Source organism: Melozone crissalis, unplaced genomic scaffold (assembly GCF_028551555.1).
Source record: "Melozone crissalis strain CALT ecotype California unplaced genomic scaffold, PUWL_Pcris_2 ptg000002l_1, whole genome shotgun sequence".
Taxonomy (NCBI): Eukaryota; Metazoa; Chordata; class Aves; order Passeriformes; family Passerellidae; genus Melozone; species Melozone crissalis.
Window position 1 is genome coordinate 26,536,914 of NW_026535780.1, and position 27,811 is coordinate 26,564,724.

At 38.5% G+C, this 27,811-nt stretch overlaps 1 protein-coding gene across 5 annotated transcripts in view; it reads right to left on the reverse strand.

Moving 5' to 3' along the window:
* RALYL (RALY RNA binding protein like) overlaps positions 1-27,811 on the reverse strand; it is a 373,063-nt gene that overhangs the window by 42,614 nt on the left and 302,638 nt on the right. For all 5 annotated transcript variants that reach the window (XM_054280017.1, XM_054279769.1, XM_054279850.1 and 2 more), the window contains one exon: positions 19,408-19,440. In XM_054280017.1, coding sequence (XP_054135992.1) covers positions 19,408-19,440 — 33 coding nt within the window. The remainder of the gene's footprint in view (positions 1-19,407; positions 19,441-27,811) is intronic.

Below are 27,811 nucleotides of genomic sequence, written 5' to 3' on the forward strand. Positions count from 1 at the left end.
GAGTGGAAAGGACAGTTGTGCATCATACAACCAGCTGTGTATCCTCTAGACCAGGGCTAGGTTGACTGCTCTTGCACTCAGGTAGAAAAATTGTAAAATAAAGGCCTCATAAAATCTGGCCTGCTCTGTTAGATCGATGGCTGGCCTGTTATTTCTTCCAAGCGCAGCTAGCACTTTGCAAACTCCCATGTGAAAACAATCCTGGTATCAATAGTTTGTTCACTTGTGCTCGTACCTTTCATAGCATGGAAGACTGCAATCTGGATACTCTCCTGCTTTATTCTGCCAGGCATTTTTCTTTGTGGTTACCTCCAAATTCTAAGGGTAACTAAGAAAATGGGGTATTAATATTTTTCTCTCTCCTTCATTGATGATTTTTGATGAGCATATTGAATTTAATGAGCATATTGAGTTTAATCAGGTCACATTTTTGGCTTCAAGTTTTACCTGATTTTCTCATGTCTAATCTCTTTTAAAATACAAAAGCCACATTTTTTAAATCACATGTTGTACACTCTGTCAAATATTTTGGTAGCAGAATTGATTGTTAACTGATGTTCCACTCTCGCTGCTGTATCTTAAGAAGAAAAAAAGAAAAGAGCCAACTTATTACAGCATCCTGAGTGGGTCGCTGGTGATGAGAGAGAGACGGTAAATCTTGTTTCTTGATCAGAAGGCTGGATTTATTGATATATTGTTGGAGAGTTTTTCAGGAATGGCTTAAAGAAAGAGGCCATGAGACATACAATTGAGAGAAAAGTAGAAGAGAAAAGTAAAGCAGTTTCTAACAGTTCTCAGCCTTCTGATTTCTATAAACAATTAGACTCTCTTTATAAACAATAAAGTTCTCAGGCTGTCTTCCCATAACAAGAAGAACACCGTCTCTGGGAAAAGCTGGCACCCTGAGAACTGATGAAGAAGTTTTGGGAACACTGGTTCTGTTTTTAATAAACAATTGTAGGTATTCTAAAACAAGAGGAGTGGTTAGAAGTTTCTCTGTTAGCCTATCATGAAATTGGATTACAGAATATGCATGAAGTTCGTTAACTTTGTTATTTAAGGTGATTGATTGATCAATAAAATCGGAGTTCGATGCATTAAAGGATGGTCGTCTCCCCTTCATCTCCAACAATATATGATATATAATACATTATTACTATACTAAATAGAATAAAGAGAGAAGTTGCAGATGCTTGCTAAGCTAAGAATAGAAAAGAAAGAATCTAAAACAAAGTTGTGTCCAGGGACTCAGTCCCCTAGCTTGCACTGGTGATTGGCCCTTAATTATAAACATAGAAAATGAGCCAATCAAGGTGAATCCTATTGCATTTCACAGCAGCTGATAACAATTGTTTACATTCTCTTTCTGGGGGCCCTCAGCTTCCCAGAAAATGCAGAAATCTGAAAGAAAGGATTTCTGTGGAAAAATGTCTGCGACACCAACTCACAGTAAATTTGGGGAATTCAGTATGTATTTTATGTGATTTCCCTTCATCTACTCGCTTGCACTTGCTGAATGCTACAGTACTTCTCCTGAAGACTCCTTCATTTTGCTGTTTCAAGCTACCAGGAGCAGTTGCACAGTTTGAAATTTTGACAACTTGCTTGCAGCAGATGGGTAAATTTCATTGGCTGATTGTTATTGTCCATTGAGAACATAATACTAATTCTTGAGCAACCTGGTCTAGCGGAAGGTGCCCCTGTCTGTGGCAGGGGAGACTGGAACTAGATAATCTTTAAGGTCCCTACCAAGACAAGCCATTCTGTGATCCTATGATTTGCATGATTCTAAATTAGGCTCGTGGAACTTTATGCTTCCTTTATTGCCATTTTCTGTAACATTTTTCTCTGGATTATGTGGTCACAGTCCCTGACTGTGGGACAAGCGGAGATGAGGGCTCCACTTGCACTTTTATACACCATGTCTAGCAAATGTTTAAAGGTTTGTTTTCAAGTGGCTTACCACTGTGGGAAATGCACATTAGACTTTAAAAATACAAGCACACCTCAGACTAAATTTCACTTTATATAGTCAATTGAATAAAGCTACCAAAACAATTTAGTTCTGAGAATTGCTTCCAGCATCTCTTCCCCAAACGCAAGATTCTGTGAAGGAATGAACACTGTTCTCTGAATCCTCCTTCCTACCCTCTTACCTTCTTGCTGAACTGCCCTTGCATGATTTTTGCCTCCTCCCAGCAAAACCACATTACCACTACTCATCCTTATACAATTACATGGCTGGAATTTTACTTTTCTGTGAATGCTCTACACAGCAGGACAGTTTTAGTTTTATAGCCTATAAAGAGTCATCCAGAACACAAAATACCCCTAGCTACTGACAATTAGATAAGGTCAGCATGAAACTAAATCATACTTGATTCCAGATTTAAAGTATAACCATGATTAATTTGTGTATGTGTATACAAGAGAAAAGATTCATTTTTCAAGAAGACAAAGCCTTATTCAATAGCTCTCAGAGTCCTCCATCTCTGCTAAAGAAATGGGAACACTTTGGAACAAAACTTCTTTATAAGCCACAATAATGAGCTCCAGTTTTGTTTTAATAACTTCCCTGTCTCAGAAGATGTAGCTTCCAGTTCCATATCCATTTGTACACCAAGAAATTTTAGATCTGCAGAATGAATTAGATTATTTGAGAAACGCTTCTATTTTCCTCCTTTGTTTATTGATCCTAATTTCTGTGAAGGTGTTAGCTGTGGCAGCAGCTATCTGGTTACAGAGAGCAGCACACAACCTTCCCAGGCATTTTCCTGGGGAAGGCTGTAAGAAGATGAGAGAAAAGAATGAGAAACAATTGTTATCTCCACTTGCTGCACCTGTTGTGCACACATGGAATGTGTTATGGAGATTTGTTTACCGAAAGGTGATATTTTGATTAGCCACTTGTGATGGCGTTTGGATTGATTGACCAACTGGACCTGTCTGTATTGGACTGTCTGTAAGGGTGATGAGTTTCTTAACAAGTATAGTATAATAAAGTGATTGATCAGCCTTCTGGAATCATGGAGTCAAAACTAATTATTACCCGGCTGGGGGGCCTGCAATGACAGTTACCTACTTTCAAATAGCTCAGAACAAACAGTTCATGTGAAAAATGCAGCCTGAAAGTTGGTAATTTTTCATTTTGACTATTTGTTGTTCATAGTTTGCCTGGAAAACTCTCTTTACTTTGTGTCCCTTATTTAGATGGCAAGAAAATGAGGCCATATCCAGTAGGTACTTTCTGGCAAATAACTGCTTCTGGCAAAAACTATCAAGAATGTTGGTTGAAAAGGAACTCTATATGAGTCAGCAGGGTGTACTCAGAGCTCACAAAGCTAACCATATTCTGGGCTTCATCACAAGGAACACGACCATCAAGTGAGGGAGGTGATTCTCCCCCTCTGGTCTGCTCTCATGAGATTCCTTGTGGAGCACTGCATGCAGCTCTGTTGTTCCCACCATAAGAGTGATGTGGACCTGTTGGAGCAAGACCAGAGGAGAGCCATGAAGATGATCACAGGCTGGAACACCTTTCTCATGAAGACAGGATGAGAGTTGGGGGCTGCTACACCTGGAGAAGAAAAGACTCTGGGGAAACCTCACAGCAGCCTTCCAGTACCTAAAGGTGCCTACAAGAAATATAAGAGAGGGACTTTTGACAAAGGCATGTCACTATATGATAGGACAAGAGGGAATGGCTTTAAAGTGAAAGAGGGCAGATTCAAATGAGATATTAAGAAGAAATTTCCTGTGAGGATGGTGAGACACTGGAATTGGTTGCCCAGAGAAGTTGTGGATGCTTCACCTCTGCAAGTGTTCAAGACCAGATTGGATTAGGCTTTAGGCAACCTGGTCTCGTGGGTGGCAATAGTTATAAATAGATTATATTTAAGGTCCTTTCTAACCCAAACCTTTCTGTCAACCTACAAAAATTTACAATTGTTGGGACTTACAACTGCTTTCTGATATCTATCTTGTGGTTATCAAAATCTTTGATAAAAGTAGCTGGTTACAGGATGGCAGCTGATTCAACTTTCCATCCTTTTTTAGAATAAAGGCTACAGGACTCAAGTGTGGCAAGCTGAGAATGTTTGGGGTTTTTTGGATTTTTTGGTGGTTTGGTTTTTTTTTCCTTTTTTTTTTTTTGAAGACAAGATTAGAGACAACTGAAAAGAAAAAGCAACCCTCTAACCCTCTATATTTGCTGGAAATCAGTTTATACCTTTCAAATTAAACAAATGCTTTAGCACTAACAACAGTCACTACCATAACTATGTCAACTGTCAGTGGCTGGTTGTGTATGACAGATTCACTCTGATATTTCTACTTCATTTTAAGTCTTATTCTCCAACTTTTAATTGTGCTCTAACATGTCATGAAGGATTTAATTTTATTGAGCAAAGCTGGTCCCGTTTTGATTTCAGAACTAAGGCTGAAAACTTTAAAAATTAAATTTGAATGACAGTAATTAAACTCTTAGCAATAAAACTCTTATCCTACTATTGATAAGGCAGAATATTACCTAATTCTTTTTTTTTTTTAAATGCTACATCAGCATTGAAGTTGTTATGACCTGTTAAATTTGTGCATACACATAGAGCATTTGTGGCTGATGTAGAAGAAGTTGAACTTTGGCTTAAGGAATGGTGAGAATTATAATGGTCTGGCCTGAACCTGAGATAAATAAAATCTGTGAACTCAAGGGATAGCTTCATAGCGCTTTTGAGCTATAGTTCATAATTAAAACTAAGAAAAAATTTCCCCCAAAGAGACTGAAACCAAACCAGCCAAAATCAAGACCTTTGAAATCAACACCAGTTTGGGCCAAACAGAGACTATGGAATATGATCATAAATACCCCTGATACAGTCATGCTTCTTTTCAAATTATGGTCTGTAAATCATTATTCCAAGGTATTGGAAAGTCATTTGTAAACAAAGTCAAATCTCAGAACAAGATAAACTAGTAGAAAATGATCTAAGATCCAATTCATTTTACTAGTTGAAAGCTTGCCTGATACCAGGACATATCACAATTTTATTTCAATTAGGGTTATACCACAATACACAAGTGCACAGCTGAATGACCCGGTAAAACAAGATGTGAGTAGTTGTTCCTTGGTATCACACAAAAAGCTATTAACAGAGCAACACTAAAGGCAATTACTCTTAGCCTGAAGCTCTTTGTCTTTTTAAAAATCTTTAACAAACATGAGAGACACCAGAAAGTTCCAATTTGCTCTGCATAAGCAATGTTTCTCTCTGATATGCCTCTTTCTGCACTGCCTCCTCTCTTTCTCCTGACTTTACTGTTTAGAAAGCCAATGAATGCACAGACTGGTGTAGAGCAGTAACTTCTGAAGCAAGTCCACTGGCTGATTGCTATGATCACAGTTGGTTGAACTCCAAAGAAGAAATCTCTTTATCGAGGAGCTGCAGTTATATTACAACAGAAGGGTGGGAAGCCGGCTGTCAAGTAAAAGTTTGCACAGCAGCACTGGCTGTCTTTTTAGCATTTACTCTTTTAAGCTAATCTTTCTCTTGTAGCTCAAGTGCAAGTAAGATGTTAGGTTAGATGGATCAAATTTCAGTTTCTGGTGAAAAAGATCAAACTGATTTCAAGCCTGGAATCAGAGGGATCAACCATCACATCCCCTCCAAATATTTGTTTAAGGCCTAGTGTGCTAAGAACTTAATATTAAGAAGAGTTTAAATTGTTATTATTGTACCAAAGTGGTTAGGGAAACACACGCAGAAGAGCAAGGGGCAGACACAGGCTGATTTGTACAGCATAACAGGGAATTTGAAACTCAAAATATAAAACTTCAAAATTTTATCTTTCAATATCTATCACGAGGAAGAAATTTAGATAAAACTTCTTTGTAATGATCTGGAAATTCGTGAAAATAAATAAAGAGTCTCATGTGCACCAGCCATAAGAAGCATGAAAAACTGTTTCAATTTTCAGATGTGTTTTGAGTTGGGATTTAGGTCTCATGATATTTCTGCATGTGACTGCCTCAGTAAACTTATTCATACTGAATACTCGCAGAAGCCTGTATAGATTGCTGTGGCAAGATGCTATGTTGATACTTCAGAAACAGGAAATAGGAATGCTGCTATCATAGACCTTTCAAACACTATTTTTCATAAATTGTAGGTCAGTCACTGCTGTTTGGGAAAAAAAAAAGGAAATTAGATGTAAATTGTTTTGCCCCACAGTGTGGGCACATGCTCAGCAAATATTGTCCTTCTTCCTGCCTCCATCTTCCATTGTAAGGCAATATCTCCCTTTTTGTTTCTTTGAGTTGTCCTTTTCCCTTGACTTTCCTCTCTATTATGTTCCCAGATTTCAGTCCTACACTCCCTCAATATTTCAGGCCCCTGAACTTCCTTCAGAGACATTCTCTTGCAAATAAATTTCCCTCCTCTAGAAAACCTCCTGGCTATCTTGTACATAGGTGAGAGTACAAATATTGAGTGCTAAGGAATAGTTCATCATTAAACCAATGCATAAATTATATGGAAATGTTTTTTTTTTTTTTTCTAGAATTGCTAGAGAAATGGAAGTCTTGGAAGACAGGAATAGTAGACAGTAAAAAAAGAGAAAGGGAAATAGAATAACCAGAAGAATAAAAAGTGATCTCAGGCTCTTGCCTTTCCTAATTATGAAGAACATTGTTACTGATATTTTTAAGGTCAGAAAGGGGAAAAATTGTTTATTAGGATTAATATCTCTGAGTTTGTTGAAATGAAAGTTAATTTAGGAATTAAAAATTAGGAAAATAACTTTTTTGCTAAATTAATTAGTCTTTTTAATGTAATATATATATATTGCTTTGTGTGTGAAAGTGATGTAGAATGACAAAATCAGGCAAATAGGGAAACCATGAAATAATTAGATTTAGACTGCAGATCAGTAGAAAAAGTACATAATGCAGGATCTTTAAGCATTGAGTAATGACACAAAACCACTGAAAAATTCAGTCTCAGGAATGGACCAACATTGTTATTACTGTAGCTTGGTAACCACTTCGTGTGAGAGAGCTTCAAGCCAAAAAAAAAAAAAAAATATAAAATAGCTGTATTTGTTATGAACAAAATTCGGGTAATATTTTTTTTGTGAGAAAAAGTTACAAAAAGCAGCCAGACCACGGGTAGCTGCTGAAGTTCTTCGTGTTTTGTTATTGTAATCACGAGTCGTTGTGGCTAATCGCTCCTTTTGTATCAGCAGAGCCTCGCCCGAGGCTAAGTTGTACCTTTCCCAGAAGGGTGGGAACTTTCCCGAACAGTAGAAGAGACCTGAGAAGGTGGGGGGGGCTATGCAAAGTGACTCCAAGACCACAATGCAGCATGGGTCCCCCGGTGTACAGAGAAGACCCCAAAACGACGAGCCACCTAAGAGTTGAGAGACTAGAGTGATGTCTAGACGTGAAGAGCCGAATGCTGAACCTGCAGAGATGCAAACGACCTTCAGAGCCTCTCGCCCTGACCAGGAGAGACGACCCCGGCGGTGAGACGAGGCTGACTGAGCCGGCAAAGGTACCATCTGACGGGATCAGCAGGCCCTAAAGGCTCCCACGAGGACGTGATCCCCAGCTCTGCCCCTTGTGGACAGAGCTGTGCATATCCTCCTCCTCTGAGTTGCCCGGGAAGACGACAGAGACTGCAGACCCGTCGAGCCACCCAATCCTGAGCTGATCACTTTTAATAAAGGCATTGAAAAGGAGAAGAAGTCTCCTGGCCCTGTTTATTTCAGCTGGGGGCTCTCGTCCGGAATAGCCACGCCGCAAGAGGACTCAGGACTGGCCATCTTGGATCTTCAGAGGACAGCTGGCTACTAGGACCAGGGATCGGCTCAGGACAGCGACGCAGAGGAGCACCGGAGCACCGGACTGGTGAGAAACTCGGTGGCGGGAGTGGGAGACGTGCGCATGTGTGTATGAAGCGAGTGGGACCCCTCAGTACCGCGTTTCGTGACTCCTGCGAAGGGGCAGGCCGGAAACAGGGGAAAGCGAATGGACTCAGTGTGAGTGAAGCCGTCTCCCAAGGAGGAATAAAGGGCCCCCCCACTCCGGGCGTGCGGAGTGAATTACTGTGTATGAGTGGCACGCACCCCAAAGTCCTGACAAAGGGAGGTCAGGCACTTTTGTAAGTCTCGAGAAGGATTCGCGTAAGATTTGTCAGTCCCGAGAAGGATTCAGGTGTTTTCACAAGCCCTGCAGGCAAAGTAAGTCCTGACAAAGGGAGTCAGGCACAAACCCCAGCGAAGGAGGCTGTGGTTTGCTTTTAAGTCCTGATACGGTGGAGCCTAAAAATTGGCGAGTTAGGCAAACTAAAAATCAGGCAGTTGTTTTTCCTGACTGAGGGAGTCAGGCACGACCCGGATTCTTGGCCGAGGCATCGTGTGTTCAAGTCCCGATAGATATAAGACCTGACGAAAGTTGGGCAATCAAGAGATTGGGCAGTTGTTTCAGTATAAAGTCCTGAGCATCAGGCAGAAATTTGAAGTTCAGTGGAGGAGGCTGAAGCTCCTCAAACAAGGTTTTTTTGAAACTACCGGTCAGTTGAGGCACCTTTGAGACTTTTTTATTGAGACCTGCAAAAATGGGATGTTGTAATAGTAAAAAGACCGGCAAGAGACTGAGAGACATACCTCCCGGTAGTCCCTTAGGAGAACTGTTAGTGAAATGGGATTCTATAGAGGCCACGGAGGGATTAGATAAAGTGAAAATGATCCATTATTGTATGGAAGTCTGGCCAGAATTAGAACTGCAAGGGGGATGGCCTTGGTGTGGGACAAAGGATAAGTGGATGTGCCAACAATTAAATAATTATCTGACAGCTCGAGGAGATACTGATCCTGAGCAATTACTGTATATATCTTGCTGGGTAAAGAGCGCTATTGGGGATGAAGGGGTGCGAATTTGTAAGGTACAGAGGAAGAAAGAAGGGAATGAAGGAGGGGATGATAGAACTAGTAAAAGATGGGACCCCCTGGATTATTTGCCTCCTTCTGCCCCTCCACCTTATAATCCTCTTCTGCAAGCGCCTCAAATGGCAGGTCCGGTTCCTCCCCGGCTGCCATCCCACTACCACCTGCTCAAATTCCTCCTACCTCTTCAGCTTCTGCTATGATAAACCCAGTATCTCCTCCAACCACTCCCTCACCACCCCCTTCAGCTCCTCCAGTTCCTTCTGCATCACCACAAGCGCCTACTCCACCTGCTGTATTCTCTACCCCTTCTCCACCTCCGCTGAATATTCACTCAGGCTCTTCTCCCCCTCCTATTGCTGTCCCTTTACCTCCTCCTAGTTGGGACATAAATGCCTCCTTGCCCGATGAACAGCTATCAGCAAATACACTTGCTGATGGGCAGAAAGTTCAGGGTAACCCAGATATTCCTCAAAGTAGTTTGGCATTTGAAGATGGGCCGTACTGTAGCACCAGATCCAAGACCTCCAAGGCAGAGAGACTCTTTCCCCTCAGAGAGGTTCCTATGGGAGGAATAGCGGGAGGTGTTGGCTTTGTGAATGCTCCCCTAACTGCTTCTGAGGTGAGAGGATTCAAGAAAGAGTTGGGGCATTTAGTTGAGGACCCAGTGGGCATAGCCAACCAAGTGGATCAATTTCTAGGTCCAAATATCTACACTTGGGGGGAGATGAATTCCATCCTGAGTATATTATTTTCCCCAGAAGAAGTCCGGATGATAAGGGCGGCTGGCATAAGAATATGGGAGAAAGATAACAGTCCAGGACCCCAGGTGCCAACAGGTGAACAGAAATTGCCACTAACGGAGCCCAGCTGGAACCCTAACCAGGAGGAGGGGAGGAAGGCCATGAGGGAATATAGGTCTTTGATAATACGGGGGATCAAAGAGTCAGTTCCCAAAGGAACTAACACCCAATTGGCGTTTGAGGGTACACAGGAGAAGGATGAAGCTCCTGCTGCCTGGCTTAATCGCCTAAGGCGGAACTTCCAGTTGTACTCTAGAATAGACCCAGACACCCCAGAAGGTCAAATGCTGTTAAAAGTCCAATTTGTTACCAAATCTTGGCCTGATATAAGGAGAAAACTGGAAAAGATGGAAGATTGGCAAGAGAAGGACATTAATGAGTTATTAAGAGAAGCATTGAAGGTGTATTTAAGGAGGGAGGAAGAAAAAGCAAAGGCCAAGGCTAAGATCATGGTTGCTGTAGCTAGAGAAAGTGCAGGGTGGGTGGGTCCACCACCAGGAGGAGGCAAGGATAGGCCAGTACTGTCAGGTGCAAGAGGGATGGAGAAACCTCAAGGCTCTTTGAGAGAACGACATTGTTATTACTGTGGGGAGCCAGGACACGTCAGGAGGTTTTGTAGAAAGCTCAGTCTCGATGCGGCAATAGCCAGGGAACGAGATAATTTAGGGAAGATCCTTAGAGGTGACGATTAGAGGGTCAGGGGCTTTACACTATAGGGGACCCGATGCAACATCTAGAAGAGCCCTTGGTAAACTTTGAAGTGGGCCCCCTAAATGAAGAATTTGAATTTTTGAGTAGATACAGGAGCAGATAAGTCCTGTCTCAACAAAGTACTAAGAAGTATAGTATAGAATAGTGAAAAACATCTGAAGTTAGACAAAAAACCAGCTAGGTAGAAAGGATATCCAATAGCACCAAAACTGGCCAGTAATACTTAATGTGTAATAAATTATGTGAAAGTAAAAGGTACCTTTTTGTTGTCTTGTTGTGTGTGTGAGAGTGAGTCACGAAGTCAGCCTCAACTTCCCGGGCAGGTGGGAAGGGGGCAGTGCAAGTGTGTGTATGTGTGACCTGCAAACCAGACTTGTGTCCCCCGGGCGGGTGGGGGCTGTGGCCAAAGAGCGTGGTGACCTGCAAACCAGACTAGTGCTCCTCAGGTGTGTGAGGGAGCTGTAGCTGTAAGAGCGTGAGTGACACGCAGACAGCCTCACAGGTGAATGTGCACCAGAGGCAACCAGAGTCAGGGCCCTTCCAAGAGGCCCAGGGATACTGAGACCTGTGGGCCAACCCCAGGGTGAAGGGGGGCTACAGGGACCCGTGATTTTCTAGCAATAATGATCCAGTTTGTGTCTTGAAGGTGCGAAGGAATGTGTGGGAGTGAATATAGACAAATTAGAATAGAGGTAATGTAGATTGTGCATTATAAGTTTTACCACATTACCTTAGAGGGAAGTGTATTGTGTAGAAGAATGGTGTAAGAAAAAACCCCAAAAATTTAAGTGTAAGGGGTTGAAAGAAATATTTAAGCTCTAAGTGAAAGTAAGAAACAGAAGCAAGAGATAAATAAGATCTTGAAAATAGAACAGAAAACCAGTGAATTAAATACACAGAGATATAAGGAAATAAAAGTACTTTGGGAGTTAAGTTAGCTGAGAAATACAACTCCTTGCAAAATACAGAGTATGTAGAAGTTGATGAGAGAACCAATAACATTAAACAGAGAATAAAATCATTAAATAGCAGACCATTAATGCCTGTGTTTGAAAGCCTGTTTCAGGTATTCTTCATTACTAATTCGACTGTGCAGACCAAAAGGAAAAAGGTTGGACTCACATCACTCTCACCCCCTGGCATTGGACCAGGATTCAACATAAGGTTTTTTCTCCCTCTGGCATTCTGGCATTGGACTGGACTGCACGCCATTCTCCTCCTGGCATTGGACCAGGATTCAACATCAGGGTTTTTTTTTCCTCTGGCACTGGACCAGAGTCCACACCACTCTCGCCCCCCGGCGCTGGACAAGATTCATCTGCTTCACAAGCTAAATCACCTGAGTATACTGTGGTAAAAGGACCAAAGGATTTAAAGTTGACTCTCAGAAGGAAGAGTCAAATAGACTGAACTGTGTGGAAAAAAATTGGTATCAGGAGTTCTAATATTGCTTAAAATGTTTCAAAACTGTTCTGTGTAAACTATGTTGGTAAAAAGTTTAAGACTGTAAATAAGTAATTCTGGTTAAGTTCCCCAATTTATTTCTAAAGACTCCAGGTTAATCCTCTACAGAGCACTCCCCTGGGAGGGGAAACCAAAATTGGTAGGGAACAGACCAAGAGGGGTTTAACCAGAGAAGCGGGTAGAAGGGACTCTAAAGAGCTTGGAAGCTTTTCCTCAGTAAAATTCCCCAAGAGGCAAGGCCGGGTGGGCAGGCTCTGCAAGATGACCCATACCGGACTCTTGGGAAGGGTAGTACTGATGGCTCTGATTGCTGGTGGTGCTCTGGGAAGCCCAGCTGAGCGGTGCAGTGAATGCTACCAACTTCTCTGTGCGGAGGAAGTGAGCTCCTTGTCGAGAGTCCACATCAGTTCTGACCCTGATCGTGTTAACCCCTCCCAATTGGTCCTTTATCAGAAAAATAAGAGAGTATATTGGAGAGCATACAATATTGCCACTTTCGGGCAGCCACTCCTAGGAGAGTGTACTGTAAGGGAAGCCTGGTTGTGCTTTGAATGTGATGCTGCTGAAACGAGCTCAGCAGATCTAGTAAAAAGTAAAGAAATGGTGAAAATGGTAAGAAAAATTGTTTGTTACAAGTATTTATATAAGTGTACTGGAAAGGAGATCAACCCCTTTTGGAACACATTTCAGGGGAGCCCAAAATCCCTAGGTTTGATCTCGTCTGGCAACTGCATTGCTAGAGTGATAAAACCAATTCTCTTATTACCCAAAGAAACTGGATCAAGTTTGGGAGTTCCTATATATAATGATTTGGGAGAAAATAAACAGAACCGGGAAAGTGAAATAGAAATTGAGAAAATCCAAAATTGTAAAAGCCAAATTGAGATCCCAATATCTATGTTAAACAAATTAATCTGGCTCCAGGCAGTATTAAAAATAAAGAATTCAATTATTAGGAACATTTCAAATGAAATAAAAAGATTAGCATGTGTAAATAATCAAGATCAAACTCCTACACTTGATCCCAGTGGGTGGGAGAACCTGGAGATTTTCAAAAAGGATGTATGGGAAAAGGTAGTTTTTCTCACTGTGTGTGTACTTGGAGGATTGCTTTTTTACTATGCTTATTTATCTGTTTTAGTAGAATAGTACTTGCCGTGCAGACCAACCTGAAGAAACCAAGGAAAGTAACAAGGTTTAGTAACCATGATTACCAAAGTGCACAAGAGATTTATAGTAGATTCAAAACAAAAAAAATTGTGAGTTGATGCGAGCTTGGAATTTAAGCTCGATCAAAGAAAAAGAGGGGGGACTGTTATGAACAAAATTCGGGTAATATTTTTTTTGTGAGAAAAAGTTACAAAAAGCAGCCAGACCACGGGTAGCTGCTGAAGTTCTTCGTGTTTTGTTATTGTAATCACGAGTCGTTGTGGCTAATCGCTCCTTTTGTATCAGCAGAGCCTCGCCCGAGGCTAAGTTGTACCTTTCCCAGAAGGGTGGGAACTTTCCCGAACAGTAGAAGAGACCTGAGAAGGTGGGGGGGGCTATGCAAAGTGACTCCAAGACCACAATGCAGCATGGGTCCCCCGGTGTACAGAGAAGACCCCAAAACGACGAGCCACCTAAGAGTTGAGAGACTAGAGTGATGTCTAGACGTGAAGAGCCGAATGCTGAACCTGCAGAGATGCAAACGACCTTCAGAGCCTCTCGCCCTGACCAGGAGAGACGACCCCGGCGGTGAGACGAGGCTGACTGAGCCGGCAAAGGTACCATCTGACGGGATCAGCAGGCCCTAAAGGCTCCCACGAGGACGTGATCCCCAGCTCTGCCCCTTGTGGACAGAGCTGTGCATATCCTCCTCCTCTGAGTCGCCCGGGAAGACGACAGAGACTGCAGACCCGTCGAGCCACCCAATCCTGAGCTGATCACTTTTAATAAAGGCATTAAAAAGGAGAAGAAGTCTCCTGGCCCTTTTTTGTTTATTTCATATTCATGCCCATTTCAGAGTCTTAAACTAACAGTAAGTGGGCAGTTACAGAAAAGTTTAAGCCTTGTGGGATTTGGAAAGTTGGAAGAGAAGGATGCTAGTACTACTACCTGGAATTAAATGGTATAAATAGATTCTCAGTGTCTTCCACAGGTATACATATGGGCTGTCAAATCCCTCCTGTCTCTCTGAGAATACCCAGAAAGTCTCATCCAGTAAAGAGCCTTTGCAGAGCCCTGACATGTGCCTCTTGCCTCCAGGCTAAACCCCACACATAATCAGAGGTGGTAGTTTCAAAGGGCATTGTCTGCAAAAGCAGATAATCTGCTACTGCCTGCCTAAGTCATTGAAAGCCCAAGTGGTTTTAAGCACAAGAAATTACTGCCTGGGTCTAAACAATGAGTTTAAATAATTGTCAGATGTGTTCAGTCCTCCCGTGATTTTCATGAAAACAGCTCCTGAATACCTGGCCTGAATGTGAATGAGAGTTACAAGGTTGTATTCTGGTCGGTAGTTTTATTTGGGTCATAATAACAGAGCAAATAGAGTCCAGTATCTCGTCTTTTTGTATTATTCCTCTGCCAAAAAAAATAATTTTCTTAGCTCTCTCTTTTGTGAAGTTGGTTAGGAACAGCAGCAACGGTGTTTGCTCCTTCCACCAGTGCTACCTGATAACCAGGATGAGGAACAAGAGAGATGGAATTTGCTACAGATGACGCTACATTCTATTTTGTGCCTTACAACCTATTGGCCATTGAAAAAACAACAACAAACCAAACCCCCACAAAAACTGACTGTGAACTGAAAAAATTTGCATATTTTGGAAATGGACTGAGTATTATCATAACAAACCCTGAAAACGCTAGGCTTTTATTTAAACTATCTCACTTTGCAGAATGTGATCCCTCAAACCATTGGATGAGAGCAGAATTTCCTACGGATCTGCAAAATAGCCTTGCAGGAAAGAAAATACTACTAAGCAAAAGAAACAAATGTGGCTGATAAACTTGAGTTATTTTATGTATCTTAGAACTATTCTTCTGGAAGAAAATTAATGAAATTTACTTTTTCTCTTTTCGAAGCATTTCCAAGTTCTTCCAAGAACCTGAGTCCACCAAAATTATTCTGTGTCTTGCAGAATTAAGTACCTATATTTGAAAGTTACTGTGATTAGGATATTATTTGGAAAAAACATGGCTTTTCAGTATTTTCTACTCTCATATACTTTCTAGAAAGAAGGCCTTGGTGAGGAAAGTAGTAGTTTATACTACTACTCCAGTAGACCTCGAGTGTTTTCACTAAGAATGTAAAAAAATGCATTGACTGGTGCTAATTTTACTTCTATCTGTCTTCTTTCTTCCATGACAGACAACTATTCATCATTAAATAAATATATACAATGCATTAATTTTCACTTATATTTTCCTCTGGACTTTGCACCTAAAATTATACTGCTTATAGGAAACAATAAAAAAAAATTGAAAAAATACTTTGCAATGCTGGAGATGGTATTTTTCAAGGACCATCTCACTGAAGCACTATTGCCTGCTTATCCAGAAATAAGCCCATTCTCTGCAGCTGGCAGTAAATGAATCTCTTTTTAGGAGACTCAGAAAAAATCAGTTGTTTTTCTCTCCCTGTCTATTCTGAATTCAGCAATATGGACATGTTAGTAAATGACATCTGACAGAAGAGAAATATTTTTACATGTTTGATAAAATCATTATTGCTATGAGAGAAATTTCTGCCTCTGCATATGGTGAAGTTATGTTGACCACATGTTATTATGGAAGTTGCATACAATTATAGTTAGAAACCAAAAATAATTAATTCAAAGAATTTATTGTACAATACAGCTACAAAATAATTATGGCCTCTATCCACCATATAATACTATTACAGGCCTTAAAAGATTCTGCGTTTTCTGAGTCTTACGAAATGAGATTTTAATTTTAAGGCTCAGGCCAATGACTAGTTAAAAATCTGCATGTGGTATTAGCTGAAATTTATCAGGTGCTAAACTCTTAAATGCAGATAGCTATGAAAAATCAGCTGCCAAGAAATAGCTGGTGGTAAATAATTGAACAACCAATCTAATTATCTGGAGAGAATGATAACTGTTTTGTTGAGGTGATAATTATGCATCTTTACTGTTAGGAAATTTCCAAATATGGAGAGCTGATGTGGATAATTAAAATATGTTGTTATTTTAAATATATATTGTTTTGAAATTATAATATATCCTTTGCACATAGCAGGATGAACTTAATATGAGATGGCACTCTGTTCTTTTTGCAGTGTCCATTTTGCAGTATCCATATATTTTTTTATCAGGACTCTTGACTTGCCTTGCCTTTTTAAGTATGAACCTTTCAGACTTTTCTGCATTAAACTAATTTGATATGTTTTCAGTGGTGGATATTTACCAAAACTCCTGCCTCTGATATTAGTCTTCCAGGCACTTTGAGCATTTGCATGACTTCTTTTTTATATTAAACCTACATGAGCATGAATGCTATATGACCTGAAAAGGAAAGAAAGTCCAGACACCTCTTGGTCTTGCTCATGTTGAATATGAGCATAAACCCCAAAATGTGTGGAAATAACATTTCTGGAGAGGATTATCCTATGCCCTTACAGGCTGTCACTCAGTAGTCGGCACTAACAAATACCTCAGCCTTCCCTAAAGATTTTATCTTCATCACTAAGAGGCAAAACAAGACAACACAATATCAAATTAAATTTTGTATTTTAGCCCAAAATCACAGTATTGCATTGTTACTCTTATCTGAACAGAATGTATTCATGATGATTTTTTGCTTCTGAATGCTACCATGAGAGACTTTCATTAAAGATGTTACTATGGATTCAGTGCAAAATTAAACCCCTGCCTTGCACATGGAGTAAAGGAGAGTGGGTTTTTCTTCTTTGCTATGCACTTTGCATAGAAAGAATGATAAATGGAATTGTCTTTACCAAGGGAATACAGGAGGTGTTCTCTCCCTGCATTTGAGATGTGAAGCACAACAACAAGAGCTGGGTTCTGCTTCTCTGTGGCTGCTTTCTGAGGGTGCAGAAAAAATGCAACATTTTATCAACCAATTTTCCTTTGGTTGGGATCTCTTATGGGATGATTGCAGCCCTGCACATACACACAGAGCTCAAAAACCTGTGGCAGACTTGAGGTCTTAGGTTGTAACACTTCATGTTCCCTTCCCCTGCCAAAACAATTAGCAGTGGAAAGGCACCAAAAAGTCGTATGCTTAGGCACAGCAAAATGCAAAACCTTAATTAGGTCCTGCAGGCAGCATGAGAATGTGGAAACAAATCTCTTTTACAGAAGATAGATGAATGGGAGGCTGATGTACAGGATCAAGCCATCTGGAGGCAGCCAAAAGTAATTTAGATTGGTGCTTTGACAAACTCTGGCAGCACGAGCTATTAAGGGCACCCATGTGTTTGTTTAATAGTGGTTAAGTCAGCATTTCTTCTGCAAATATTACTGTATTTTAAAAGCCTGGTGGTTGCAGCTCTCTGGGCTAAAACTTCAGATACAGATCCTGGAACAAGAACTCATTCTCTGTAAAAAAATGAGTTTTTGTGGGATTAGGAGGGTCTCTTTTATGTGGTACCAAGGAGGGGGATGTTGGTTTGGGCCCCTCCTTAGAACATGGTGGTGTAACCCTCTGATGCCCTCCTTGGGGTCGAAAGAAATACAGAAGTAAAAGGCAAAAGCAGCACACAAGGAATAATTTTGAGAGTTTTTATCTATCTTCATTATTGTGAACTTGCATAAAAGAATTCAAGTACATTACAGGCAGACTTCTGAAATGTTCTGGAAAAAAGCTAAGTCTACTTGTGCATATGAGAATTCCCAAGAGGAATCAGTTTTAGAGACAAAGTCATATACAATAAATATGTGGACATAATGTGCGTTTACATAGTGGCCACCAATCTGCTCATATGGAGACAAACCCAAAGCCAAAACACAATGCTTCCTCCTAGGCAAATAATCTAAAATTGCCAGCATGGTTCTTCAGATCACTATAAGAAATAGGATTGACTATTTTTTGGCAAATAATGTAACTGCTAACACTGTATTTTTATTTGTTTGCTGAATTGTTGTACTTAGGACTTTTCTTCTCAACGAAAATGACATGCAACTTCTTTTTTTAATCTTAAAGTTGGTATTTTCAAATAATCCCTTCATTATGAGAGTGGAGGTCCCAAAAAGCCAATTTAATAGGATGAGTTACAAATTGGAGTAATGGTAGTTATTAACAGAAGGGACTGAATTTGATAGCAAATTTGGACATTTCAGAGCATGCAAAACAAGAGCAGTGTACCCTCCATGCCCCCTCCAAATATTTTCCAATAATTTTGAGCTGGTAGAAAGTAGAAACAACAAGCAATTAATCCAAAATGTACTCAAACAAACCATACTTACTTCATGCTACAGAAACCAAGATGTATCTCTGTCCTGTTTATGCTAATTTGTAGAGTTCTTTTGATCATAATTTACACACTTTCTTGCTTGTTAACTTTACTCTGCACTTCAGAATTTGAAGCTGACTTCTAGTTCTGCAGTTAGTACAACAATTTGGAAGTCACTGATAATTACATGGTAGAACTAACCCTTCAATGGATATTTTGTATGGGATCTTTTGATTGCACTTTATATTCTTGATAGCACAAAGTATGGTGTGAACAAAGGAAGATGAGAGTAAAGACGCATTAAAAAGACACTTCTGAAGGAAAACAGGGAGGGAGAATGTTAGGACACTTTGGAAAGCTTTAAAGAATGAAGCTGAAAGGAAAATTGTGCATGAAAAGTGAAATTCAGACTCAGAAGTAAAATACAGATAATTACCGCTAATACATATATTAGTCTACATTTTCTAGAAGAATAATATATTTTAGAATATTACACGTTTTAAAATAATTTTTTTGGTATGATGAGTTATCACTTTAAAATAGAGAACATATAACTGTTTAAGTGACTCTGACACTATGAAGGCTATGGCTGAAATATGCAAATCAGTGCAGTGCTTTATAATCAGGCTAAAATGGATTTTTTTCTATTTCATAAATTTTATTTTATTTCTGTTATTGAAGTATCACAATTTTTTAAAGGACGTTATCAATTACTTTTTCATGGTTTAGAGAAGTGATATAGATGATATTTAGAATGGTTTCTGAATAAAGTCAGTGAAAACAAATTAATAAACCAGCCACCTTTTAATGCAATGTTTAACTCCTATATGTATTTTAGTGTAAGTTTTGTTTAATCAATAAAGGCAAAACAAACTTAGTTTCTTTTTGAGAAGGAAAATATCCATGGCTTCTCACTTTATTAACTAAAACCTGCATTTTATAAGCTTAACTATAATAAATAACTATCATGTTGAAATAGGATGTGTATGCGTAATATAATATCATAAATTACACTGTATGGTTGTTAAATACATAAACATCCATGAAAATATGCATATTCTTACTTACCCAACGGACAGGAAAGGCTCCTTTGATTCAAGTCTGTCAAGTAAATAACAAAAGTTTTAAATATAGGTATTTATTGTATTTAAAAACAATTATGCAATGAATTTAAAACAGCTGTTCTCAATGTCAAGTTTATTTAATTGCACAATTTAGCAATCAGGCCCAATAGAAGAGCCTGATTCATTTTAGCATTTTAGTAGGTGCTTTTAGTATTCCACTTTAGTTTCCACTTAACTCCGAAAAAATCCCATTTACCCAATGGAACTTTGATCTAGAAATCAAATATTTATGAAGTAGCACATCTAGGCCCTTTGAATTTCACAGATTGAGATTACTTGTGTAGATATTTGAATGGAATGTGTAGAATGAACAAGAAATGCTTTGTTCTTTTTGCTGCCTTTTTTTTTTTGTTGTTGGTTTCCAGCATCCTATGCTCGTATGACACGATCACTTCATCCTTATGAGAGCTTCTGTCCCGTTTGCCAGAGCTGGCCTTGTGCTGGTTCTGGGTGTCACTGTTTTGGTAGATCCAGAATCATGCTCAGTTCTAAACCCAGTGGTTCAAGTACTCTCCCACTCTCTGGTGTGGCTGCTGTGGCTGTGAGGAGATGCAGCACCTGCGCTCTGGCAGGAGCCTCTTCCGGGAGCTTCCATCCAGCCAGGGCAGATGCTAGAATCCTAATCTGTGTTATCAGGCAGTGCTCCTGCTCTGGTATCTGCAACTGGCTGCCCTTTTTCTTTTGGAGTGTTCTGGCCTCAGTGAGTTTACTGATATCAGCTATTTGATAAGACCATTAGCATGTGATTTTAGGATCCTTTATAAACATGTTTAAAGCATATTTGCAGCTGTGTAATTTTAAGTGGTTGTGTGATGTGCAAAAATGTTCTGTTGTGATAATTCCCATGGAGAATACAGTGTTTTAAAGAGTGGAAAATAATGAGTGGAAAATATGTCTACAAAGAGATATTAATGATATCCAGGTCATTAATATCTCTTTGTAGCCTCTTTGTAGCCTTCTAATGCAGCAAATCATATCATGTATGGAACGGAGCATTTAATTTATGAATCTGAAGCCAATTTAGATCCACAATAAAATATTTGAAATATAATTAATTTTAAAAAGTTATCATTAGTTGTAAACAAAGGTACTTTAAATAATAAGTTTTTAAGGAAAAAGTTTCATGAAAATTCTCTTTGTAAAAAAACTGAATACTGTTGCAGTTATTAGTCATCCAGCAAAGATTTTGTGCAAAAAACTCACAAACCAATAGACCAGTTTGATTATTACCATCATCTAAAATCCAAAACATTGAAAACACAGTCTCTTTTCTGTTGTCCTAATGATTATAGCTCACCATTCCTTTTCTTTCTGGGGTTGAAATCCACATGGAACTAGAAGAATAGAAGAGGAAACACCGATGGCTTTGCATATACCTAGAAGCACAGTAGAAGCCCAAAGCTGCGTGTCCTTGTGGTTGGGGCAGTCCCAAGGAAATCTGAGCTTGGCATTCTCTGTGCTCAGGCAGCGCTGACAGAGAGCAATAAAATGACAGAGCCCTTCATGGAGGGTTTCACCCTTCTCCTGCAGGCTCTGTGCACTAGTGTCATGTTTTGGTTTCCTCTTTTCCTGCTTAGTGAAATGAATCAGTCAGGGGAAGCACTCAGTGTTTGGCTGGAGAGATTAACTATAGGCAAGATGACCAAAGAATGAAAGCCCTAGAACATACTTACATACTTCATAATACAGAAATTCTGTAATCAATAGCACTGCCCTGATGGAGGATATTCTGGTGGATTTTACTTGAAAACAAAGTGTGTGTGATAGAATGCCCTGTGGACAAAATACTGCAATTAAAAATCTATTTGAAGTCCGTTCTCTAGCTGGAATTCAATTTGATTTAAATAGTGCTGCCCTAGGTTTGACCTCTCTCTATATTTGATTAAATGGTTTTAGATAATTTGCTGAATTACTTTTAATTAGTTCAAGTGTTCCTCATAGTAAAGGAACACAATTATCTGTTGGCCTTTTGTTTGGTAATTCAGTATATGGCAAATTAATATAAAGGTTTAAAACTGCAACACAATATGAAATAACACCTTATATAATCTTTACTGGTGACATTTGTCAATAAAACTTTTTACCTTTCTTTTCAACCTCATGCATACTGACTTTTCCAGAGTTTTGAGGAATTCTTGAAAAATGAAATATGATATTGCAAAAAGACTAATTCTGATAAGTTTTGAGAAGGGCTGTCATACACCTCCAGGAAAAATCTTAAAGCAGATGTCTTCTTTGCAAAAATATACTTTTGTGTCCAAGAAATACTAAGTAGACAGTAAACAAAGGGAATCATGTTTTAATTATGTAGGAGTGGTAGTGAAGCAGAAGAGATTGAGATATTTTCTTTCTTTCCCGAAATGGTTTTCCCATCAGAAAAGATGAGTTTGTCAATATGCCAAGGCAATAAACCAGTTTGAATAGGAGGGAGGGAGGCTGATCAGTAGCAGGACTGGTACATGGCAGACTGAGGTGGTGCTCCACTTTGATTTTCAGCTAAGATTTTCCTTATCTACATATAATAGATAAGTTTTTCAGGAGGAAAAAGAATTTTTACACTGTGTCAGTTGCTCAGTTAAAACCAGTCACTGTAAAATGATCAGGCATAGGCAATTGATTACTACCCATTGACATGCTACAGTCCTGTCACACTGTGTTTAAAATAAGAACCCTACAAATTTCCCACTTAGTGTTATTCCCCTTGCACCCTGAGAGACATCTTACAAGTCTGAATAGCCCAATTGTGCACTTCATTATTTTCTTTGCTGCTAAGGTTTCTTATATGAATGGCAATTATCTAAATTCCATCTTTGACATGGACTGAACATTCAGATGGACAAATTTTCAAGGTTTACAGACAAACATACAGGGAAATGTTACTAGGCTAAGGGTGTGTGAATTCCTCTTTGACTTGTAAACAAATCATGGAATGACAGACCCCAAAGTAAATTCTACTTTCTTGCATAATTGTCCTATTAAGATTACAGGCAAGAATTTTTCTGCATTTGAGGCCTGACCCAAGATACATAAATCTATATAATTGCTTGTTAAAGAATCCTCTCCTCTCCTTCCCAAAACTGTGTACAGGACAAAGTGAATAACATTTCTAACAATATAAATGCAGTACACAGGCAAATGGATTTTAGCCAAGGATTCTCCAAGGTAATTAATTACCAATCAATATATTCTTCCCTGTGGTTGTCATATAATTTCATCTTTAGGCACTTAGTAGGAAAAACACATGGAATTTAATGAATTTGTTAGGATTCTTATTCTGACTTTTTGAAAAAACAAAACCATATGCCCTAAATCAGAGAAAGGGGTCAGGAACTAATATTTTTTCAGATGAGTCATCATTTTAGGTTACAACCTTCATATCAAAATTCCTGAGGAGGATTAGCTGACTGTGTAGCTGACATCACACATTTTCTATTTGACTATAAAATGCATTAATAGTGACTGCAGTTTTCAAGGGAGTTGGGAACATTTTTATTCAAGCCACATAGGAAAGTCAGGATAACTGTAAAGCAATTTGGACTTCAGTAGAGTGTTAGTGTGCATTTAGACTAACTGATGTGGCTGACTTATTTACCTGCAAAGTATGTCTTTTTTGCATTGTGCAGCTTTAGGAACCAAAGAATTAGCAGGACCAAAGATTTAGCAGAAATATGCATAGTGAAAGAATATTCAGATTTATGGCTCACCCTGTTTTTCAATGCATTAAATTTTAAAATGATGAGAACAACTCAAGGGACCTTTCAAAAGAAACAAGTTTCCATTCACATAATGAAACATGGATGCATTTTTCTCTGAATGTTGAGTTTGTGATTTGAAATGATCAAAACCCATCTTTCTTCAGAACTTTTTATGTAGTGTTATATATTGTCATTTAATTTTTTTAAAGCATGTGCATTATAAATTTTGCTACCTCCCAAAATTTCTATTCAATGCAAGCAAGCCTAACAAAAACATGTCTTAATTTACAGAAGAAATATAATTTCATATAACTTCTGCTATCTATTGAGTCTGAAAGAACAATTGCTGATGCACACCAGGTCATCCTTCCTTTCTGGTTTCTGTGACTTAATTTCAATCCAAGATAATTTTCCTGGAGATTGTCAGTAACTATTGTCAAATAGAATAGGATAAGAAACTCATTTTGTCTTCTGAAGCTTCCATAAACGTCTTTATAAATGTTGACAATTTTTATCAAGAAACTCTGTCATATTATGGAACAAATAAATAGTAGAATGTCTGTATAGTAGATCTAATCTATCAGATGTGTTTCAGAAGCAGAGGGAATGGAAGAATAATTTACATGTTTATGTCAATTTTTACAATTGACCCTAACAACTTTAATAAGTTTTTCTCCCATCTGGTGGTTGACATTGCAATTGATAACTCAGATTAGAAAAGCAACAACAACCAGCTGTTGTTTTCATGAACATTGCATAATGTCATATACTATGTATTAGTTTTTGCAATACCTCAAGAAATTGTATTTGACAGACCTAGGTGCTTCTGTTATTTATTGAAATAAAAAGATTCTAACACAAAATAAAACACATCACTTAAGCCATGGGTGGAAATTAACATACTGCAAGCTCAAACTGTCATTTCTCAATGCAAACTGATTCCTTTGATGCTTGGTGGATAAATGATAAGACAGATGATAGGTAAGACTTAGTCTCATTTTTAAAGCTCTTCATATTGCCTGATATGAGAGTCTCATAATCAAGCCGAGAAAATAAAATCTATCCCCAGCATGACCATGAACAAAGAATTATGTCAATGGGAAAGAGAGCCACATTAAATAATAGCAACACTCAGTGTTATGATTCATTTAACATTGGTGTGCATAAAGCATTTTAACAAAGACGTTACTGCATGTAAAATAGGTACCAAAAAGCTGTTTTTTAATCATCCAGTAAAGAGAGTTAAAATATTATTTTTATTTTATAAATTAAAAAATTAGTGTTAATTCAGTGTGATGAAATTTAAAAAAGAAAAGCAGAGTTATTTGAGAGAATTTGAGAACAAGAACTGTTTTATACATGTATGAAATGAAGGACAACTAGCTGGGCATTGCAAAAAAAATTTTAAAAGAGGAAGAACTGAGTAACAAGAGACTCCTAGTTATGGGGATGTATTAAAGCATCTTTCCTCAGAACTGGCTGAGAAGTGTCCTTTAATCAGCACATGCTTTCTCTCTTCTAGTCTCAGATCATGGTTAATCAAAGTTCACAACTGAAATATTCAAGTGTACTAAAACTAAATTTTACTAATTACTGAAGAATTTATTCAATAAGAAAGTTACTACACTAGTAAGCACTCTGGGGATAAACAGATTATCAAACAAGATTATCCCTTTGGCTACCAGCCTCTCTCTATGCAGATCTATATATTACCCTTAATAGATGTATAATACATATTTAGTCCCTTTTGAAAGTATCACAACACATTACACATTCTGACTGATTTAAAAAGATACATTTTTTAATAATATTTTGTGACTTTTTTGACGTGGTTAATTATATAAGATTGAGAATAACTTAGATCACTTATTGAAGCACCAACTTTTCTCCAAGTCCATGAGGAAAAAGTTGTACCCAGAAGAAACTAATTTCCCAAGACATCTGTAGGTGATATGGATCTTATGCAGCTTAATTTTTTGTGACAGAGAAAACTGAAATTATAGTTTGTCCCCATAAAACAGCTTGATTTTCTGTCTAGGAATGCTTCTGCTCACCTTAGGGTTTGGTTTGCATTCATGCACTTACTCTGCATTTAACATGCTGCAAGATGGAGGGGCTTTTAGTCTTTTCAGTGTTTTGAAGTGAAAGAAATGGAATTTTGGCCCAGTATATATATATTATTTTTAAGCACTTTACATGTCTGGAAAACAGAAAATATGTGCAAGGTTTTTTTAATTAATAAAATAAAATTAAATTAAATTAAATTCCATTATATTTTTAAAAAACACGGCAAAAACCACTGACTATTGTTGCAGTGAATTTTATGTAGCCAGTTCTACTGAACTCCTAACCCCAGGACAGGGTGGTGCCATAGCACTATCTGTAGGAGAAGATTTTGAGGGAACACTTAGCACAGGATGCTGTTGATAATACCTGATGTCAGCCTGCACTGATGTGTAGCACATGCACCAGATGTATCAGATGTACATAGCAGATGTACCTAAACAAATTGAACTAGTTTCCTAGAAAAATGTGTATCTTACATCTTTTATAAACAGGAAATTCTTGTCATGAGTACAAGTTTCAGGAGTCACTAGGATTTTTTTACCCCATGGGTAGCTAGGATAGGAACCTTTTCACCACTTGTTAGTAAAAGGTAATTAATAATATTTGGGGTTATCTTTGAAGCTTGACAGTTGAAAAACTGAATAAAAGGTATCTTTATGTACAGGGAGGAAGTGCTTTAGAGAGATTGCCTCTTCCCTGGGCTAACTTTCACAGCAGCAAGAGGCTAGGATGAGACTTAAACCAGCATATGCAAAAGTTGGTTTCGATATACCAATAGAAATGTACATTGTCATAGTGGATACTGAATGCATTACTGTTATAACACAGGATGGAAGGGCTTTGGGGATGTAGTAGGAAAGGGTAACATGGAGAACTCAAGGGAACTAAAGGAAAAAATGAAGTAGTTTCCCATAATATTCTTAAATGGGTGGCCTAAATTTTAGGCAGCGAGAAGAGAGGGAAACCTAAAAGCTCTAAGTAATTTCAAAGCTTTATCCTATCTGATTTTACAGGTTAGATTTTGCTGCATCATTTTTTATGAATCCAAAACTTGCAAAGATAACATGAACTGTGGCATGGATTCTCATAGTTGACTAAATCCTGGTAGTATGTCTGAGGAAAACTAAATTGTGATTTGGAGTGAAATTGATCCAGACTGCATTTGAAAACCTTCTTAGGTAATAATGGATTCCAGTTTCCTCCCATGCCACCCAAGAGAAGTCTTCTGTAGCCAAACAGAGTTATAAGCTAAACTGTGTTTAACCTGTACATCACTGTATGATGTTTCCAGTCATGAAGCAATTCAAACTTGGATTCATAGTGAGATTCTTGCAAGTTTCCCAAACTAAAAATGTGCTCAATTTAGTACCTTTGTTAAAGAAAGCAAAAGAAACAAAACCTGAAGCATGAAAACAGCTCCATGCTGCTGTCAATTTTTCTTTGCTTTTTCCCATGATTTTTACTACTTGCTAAATTTTGCAAAAATCTATGCTCCAAACAAAAGACGGAATTTTGAGAAAAATGTAATGTTCTAAGTAGTGTGCCTTAGACATCTCTTCCTTACAGGTTTAATCATTCTTTGCATGAAGTTGATTTCACCTGACCCTCTTCTGCTGTAAAGCAGAGTAAGAACACTCAGGTCAATATGTTCTGATCTAAAACCATCTAGAATGTCTTCTTCAGGGTGGGTTGAACAAAACAGTGTTGGCTGATCTAATGCACACAATCAATACTACTTTGCTGCATGACTATTTGCAGTCACAAATAGATGAAGGTTAATGCAGGCATTGCCTTTGGGGATCCCAAGGGTAGAGGCTTAATATCCTTTTCCCCTCAATGACAGGACTAACACTTTAAAGCATTTACAGGAGGGTCACTTCTCTAACAATGTAAGATTCATGTTTGTCATGCTGCTTCCTAGAACAACCTCACTCATGCAAAACTGAAAAATGCAACATACATTTTTATGACAATAGGTATTAGAAAATGGTCATTTTTTAGGACTCAAATCACATATGATTATGAATACATTTTTTGCTTTTCAATAAAATAGTCAATGCTTTTCCTAGAAGTTTTGGAAATGCTGGCATGCAACACCAAAAAGGCATGCAATTTGTACCCTATGCTTTAGAAAACAAAATTACATTTGACATTATGAATCAACAGCACTAAGTATCAGTTCTGGTAGGGTGGATAACATATTTTCAGACAGTATGTCCAAGACTAACAGACCTCACCGAGAAATAAAGCTTAATGGTAATTTTATTTTTATAATTCACTGCATAATAATATATTGATATTGACTCTCTGTGTTTCACACAGCCTTCCATGCTATTTGTAATTTTACTTAGCAATCCATTTTCCTTCCAATTAAGTATACTTTAAATTTCTTCTTCTAATATAATTCATAAGACATTAAAATGTGTTATAGTGTCTCGCTTATCCAACCTTCCTTATTATTCACAGAGTACTAAATTTATAACCCAGCATCATATTTCTGTTGCTCTCTGTAAGCCACTTAAATGGTGCCCTTGCAGTACATCAGCATCTCCCAGACCAAATTACAGCCTTCTATATAATTAGAGG